General features: G+C 46.1%; 1 protein-coding gene across 1 annotated transcript; it reads left to right on the plus strand.

Moving 5' to 3' along the window:
* The first annotated feature begins 677 nt into the window (after positions 1 to 677).
* Positions 678 to 5,383, plus strand: LOC118421507. Its single transcript, XM_035828823.1, has one exon. The coding sequence runs from the start codon at positions 983 to 985 to the stop codon at positions 5,225 to 5,227; it is 4,245 nt and encodes a 1,414-aa protein (XP_035684716.1). The 5' UTR covers positions 678 to 982; the 3' UTR covers positions 5,228 to 5,383.
* The last annotated feature ends 275 nt before the right edge of the window (positions 5,384 to 5,658 follow it).

Raw genomic sequence — 5,658 nt, forward strand, 5'->3', positions numbered from 1 at the left:
TATGTTATTGTCTTTATGATGAGGTCATCTACTATTATCAAAATGGAGTCATTATTTGGTTTGTTTTCAAATCCATCAGCAAACGACACAATGTCTCGCACAGATAGAACTTTGGGAATTCGAAAGTGAACTATTAAAAGAATTAAAATGATACAGAACTATATCTCACCACAACAGTCGCCTACGCAGTGGCATCCCCACATCCCATCCACTTCCGTCCATGCGTAGCCTCCATCTACATCACAGTACATTTGGACACAGTCGATGACCCCTCCCTCATTGCAATCGCATAGCTCACCGTTTGGTCTTCCCCATTGTGCATGGAGCTAAAAGTGTACCAACGAAACAAAAATTGTCAAAATAATGACGGGGTGGGGAGTGGCACTACTTCATATTTCATTCAATTACAACCAAATTTGATGTTTTTACAAACAATCACTGGTCATTGTACTCAATCTAGCCATGAAGAGTGTATCTCAGATTGGGCCAGGCTATTGTCAAATCAGACATTTTTTCTACGAAGGTCTGTTTCATGCCTTCGCCAAATGATGCTAACCTTTAAAAACGACGTAATATAAAGGTTTCTTATCAATTAGCCAATCAATATTGGCATGCATGATATCAGTTGGCAATCTCTGTTTACCAAACTCATAGAAGTCGCAAGTATGAAATGTTAGTTTATTTAGAATGGTTGAGTCCCCCCTCACCGATGGAACAGTCGACGCATGCGTACTGAGGCTTGGGGGGCACTCCGGTACGAGACCATCTGAGTGAATACACATTGTCACCAAGTGCTCTACATCTGTGTGGAAAGGCGTGAGTTATTCCCTAGTATAAGAGGGATCGGAGTCCAGTTAACAAATGGTAGCAGAGGGTGGTTCCAGTAGTGAAGTTCGGACTGTCATACTGGACCCCTAGTACCGTGTACGTGGTTCTGTCGACGATTCTGTGTGCAGTGTTTTTGGCGCGGATTTGACCCAAAATGGCGACGTGCGAGGGAGGCGCGCGGACAAAAATTCCACAGCTTGATCTTGCAAACAAAAGCTACGAACAGTTCAGATTTGAGTTACTTCTGTGGAACAAAATTACGAATATCCCGAAGAAGAAACGAGGTATTGAAATCCTGCTGAGTCTACCGGAGGGATCAAAAGATGAGCACAAGACGAGGGAATTCTTAGGTTCAAAACTCACGGAGGAGGAACTTGCCGCTGAGAATTCATTCCAAAATGTACTTGACAAAATGGACGAGCATCTGCGAAGAGACAACACCGGCCGACTGTGGGAGGCATTCGTTGCCTTCGACAAGTACAGCCGTGGTCCGACAACGACTATCAGTGAGTACATCTCCACATTTGACATATTATATAACAAACTGAACAGAGCCGGTGATGTGACCTTGCCTGAGTCCGTCCTGGGTCTACTACTTGTCCGCCGAGCCAACCTTACTCTAGAAGAGGCCAAGCTCGTAATGACTGGAGTAGATTATTCCAAGGAAGACGTTAGTCTGTTCATGCAAGCAAAAAGCAGCTTAAGAAAGTTCAGTGACGAACTGGTATCGACACGTTCGTCTCATTCAGGCGGCATTCAGCAAGAGATTGCACATGTAACAGAAGCGGAAGTCTATCAGACATCCCGTGGCGGCGGTGCCAAATGGTCCCGGGGTTCAGGACGCGGGTATAGTAGACAGACAGGCACCGCTAGAAATCGCAACGGACACTTCCAAGATGGCGGGCGGTCAGGGTACTTCCAAGATGGCGGCCCCCGGTCAGGGTACTTCCAAGATGGCGGCCCCCGTGCGTCTTCTAGTAGACCAGGTCAGAAGTTTGATTACGATGGCGAAAAACTTAATCCGAAAAACCGCCAGGGGGATCTCATGCGTTGTTTCCATTGTGGCTCTTTCCGCCATCTGCGTCGGAAATGTCCAGACGCCAAGGCTCAGGAGGTCAATCTGACAGAACATGACGCTGAACAAGAAGATGACCAACAGTTTGCCGTGTTGTTTACCGGTGGGACAAAATGCCTGATGTCAGAACTGTCAACTGAGGCATCGCTATGTGCGGTTTTAGATTCTGCTTGCTCCTCTACGGTGTGTGGTGTCTCATGGCTGAAAAAGTACCTGTCAGTTCTGGATGAGACACGTCGCCAGTATGTCAAGAAAGACACTAGTTCCCATGTTTTCAAGTTTGGAGGAGGCGAGAAACTTCCCTCTCTAGGCAAGTATAGCATCCCTGCCACAATGGCAGACAAGGATGTTCTTATCGTCACAGATGTGGTTGACAGCGACATTCCCCTCTTGTTGTCGTTAGATTCTATGAGAAAGGCAGATATCGTACTGCATACACGTGAAGACAAAGCAACCATCTTCGGCAAGTCTGTAAATCTCAACCTGACAACATCAGGACATTATTGTGTGTCGCTAGTGAGTGATTCCATTGAAGTCAGTGAGGTGATGAAAGTCGACCTGGAGGAGGACATGTCCAAGACTAGGATGAAGCTGCTCCATCTCCATCGGCAATTCGCACACCCGAACGCGGAGAAGTTGACCCAGTTGCTGAAAGGTGCGAATTCATGGAAGAAGCACTATGCTCCCATTCTGCAGGAGATAGCCCACAGCTGTGATGTTTGTAAGCGTTTCCAGCGAGGACCGGCTCGGCCGGTGGCAGCACTGCCTAAGTCAACGAGGTTCAACCAGGTCGTGGCAATGGATCTAAAGAAGTGGGGTGGACAATACCTACTATACTTTGTAGACGAATATTCACGACTGACAGTAGCGAAACGAATTGGTAGAAAACATCCCAAGGAGGTAGTGGAGGCATTCATGGAGTTATGGATGGCCTGTGGATACGGTGTTCCAGAACAGATCATGGTCGATAATGGAGGTGAATTCACCGCAGAAGAAATCCTGGAGTTCAGCAGTAGGCTGAACATACAAGTCAATACCACAGCTGGCCATTCACCGTTCTCAAATGGGGTGTGTGAGCGTAATCATGCCGTGATGGACGTCATGCTTGAGAAGTTAGTATACGAGAACCCTAAGATACCCGTTGATCAACTGATTGCATGGGCATGCACCGCGAAGAATGCCATGGGGATGTTTGCGGGGTATTCACCATACCAACTCGTTTTTGGTAGGAATCCGACACTGCCGGGTTTTGACACACATCCCCCATCCACTAATGAAATCAAAGGTGATGTTCTGCTGAAACACCTGACAGCTCTTGCTGCGGCGAGAAAGGCGTTCACCGAAGCCGAATCGTCTGAACGAGTACGCAGAGCTCTCCGTCATAAAATCCGAGTTGCTGAACGTCAATATGTGCCGAATGACCAAGTGTACTACAAGAAGGATGACTCCTTAGAATGGTTTGGTCCTGCTAAGGTTGTTGTGCAGGATGGCAAAGTTGTCTTCATTCGACATGGGGCATATATAATTCGGGTGCACGTGAACAGAGTGGTCTTGGTGGGTCAGGAATACCAGACTGCTTCCCCTGAAGACGATGTCGTAAATGCTCCAATTGAGCGCCAGGGTGATCTTTCCAACGATCCGAGAGCTGATCGTGAGCAGGGACGTCACGAAAATACGACACCAAAATCAGTTGTTGACACTGCTACAGAAGAAAACAGTGCTTTAAAGGAAACCTACAGCCCAGTATCATGGAAAAGGAATGCAGAAGGCAGACTGCAGAGTGTTCAGCATACCCAGATGGATGCTGACTCAAAGTCTCCAGACATACTGTGTGTCAGCAGAGACAACGTAGTGTTACAGAGCAAATTGTTAGATACCAATGTCCAGTGGGCAAGAGAAGAGGAACTCAAAAAACTGAAAGATTTTGAGACCTTCGATGTAGTTGATGATAATGGGCAGGAACGTATCTCAACCAGGTGGGTAGACACCATGAAACCGGATGGTACAAGAAAATCACGACTGGTGGCGAGGGGCTTTGAAGAGCAAGACCCTGTACAAAGTGACAGCCCCACCATAAGTAAATCAGTTCTCCGCATATTCATGGTCTTGTGTGCAATGTATGGATGGGTTGTCAAGACCATGGATATCAAATCTGCTTTCCTACAAGGGGAAACGCTTACTCGTGAAGTCTTTGTGCAGCCTCCGAGAGGGTATGAAACAGTAGGAAAGTTATGGAAACTTCGAAAATGCCTATACGGTCTTAACGACGCGGCTAGGGCGTTCTACATGTCAGTCAAGCACACACTCGTTGATCTGAAGTGTCAGACTTCAGAGTTAGAGCCTGCCATGTTTCTGTATCAAGTGAATGGAGTACTACACGGTTTCATTCTGACCCATGTAGATGACTTCCTGTACGGTGGTGACGACTTGTTTGAAGACAGGGTCATGAAGCCGCTCTCCGAGAAATATCACACCAGCAGGCAAGAATCAGGGACTTTCACATATGTAGGCATTAGTATTGTGCAAGATACTGACAAGGTAACTCTCCACCAAAATGACTACCTTGAGGGTTTGTCTGATGATGCTCTTCCTCCTTTGTCCCATGACAGCAGAGATCTCAACAGTGAGGAATACACTATGTTCAGATCCATTGTGGGCAAGATGAACTGGTTATCCAGTGGTACACGGCCTGATATATCATTTAAGACAATAGATTTGTCCACAAAGTTTGCCCATGCCACTACCACTCATCTGAATGATGCGGTACAAACCGTCAGAAAGCTCAAGTTGTCCGCCACGCAAATTGTATATCCTAGACTCAGCAGTATGAAGGATGTTAGTCTGACGGTTTTCGCGGATGCCAGCCTAGCAAACCTAGAGAACAGTGGCAGCTGTGGTGGCCACCTAATCTTCATGACTGACTCCTGTGGGAAAGGTGCCCTTGTCGCCTGGCACAGTGGTAGAATTAAACGGGTATGTCGCAGCACTCTGGCAGCAGAAACCCTGGCGATGACCAATGCCCTTGAAGAAGCGGTGTACTTACGAGAGATTCTGCAGATCAGCACTGGACAGTTGGCCATGCCAATCTTGGCCATCACAGATAATCGAAGCTTAGTACAGGCTGTAGAATCTACGAGCCTTGTGCTGGAAAAACGTCTCAGAATAGAAATATCTGTCATCAAAGAACTTGTGGAACTCTCAGATGTGACCTTAAAGTGGGTCCCAGGCAGGTGTCAGTTGGCGGACATTATGACGAAAAAAGGTGTGCCTGCCAACCCCCTATTACAGGTCGTAACAACAGGACATATGGACAAAGTGCCATAAGGCCATTCATGGTCATACAGACTTTTCAACCAAACATGGACACAGGGGAAGTTCATTGAGGAGTGTATTGTATGTTTTACAATGATGTTTTGGAGAAGTGTTTTGGTTCATTGAGGAGTATATTGTATGTTTTACAATGATGTTTTGGAGAAGTATATCGTGATACACTGAGAAGAGTGTTGTTACTAGCACACAGTTGTGATGAGAAGAGGGTATTGGTTGTTTTGTACTAGTGTGTAGAAGAGACAGTTTACACTGATATGTTGAGAAAACCTGATATGTTCATCCACTTTCCTTGTTTATTTAGTCTATCGACAGTACTTAACCTTATCTCTGATATTTTATCGAGGTTATTGACTAACTATTCAGTTTCTGTAGAATTTAGTAAGTATTAATTCCAAAAAAAATACAGTTTGTGTAGTACTCAAATT

The sequence above is a fragment of the Branchiostoma floridae genome, chromosome 8 (assembly GCF_000003815.2).
Source record: "Branchiostoma floridae strain S238N-H82 chromosome 8, Bfl_VNyyK, whole genome shotgun sequence".
NCBI classification, from domain to species: domain Eukaryota; kingdom Metazoa; phylum Chordata; class Leptocardii; order Amphioxiformes; family Branchiostomatidae; genus Branchiostoma; species Branchiostoma floridae.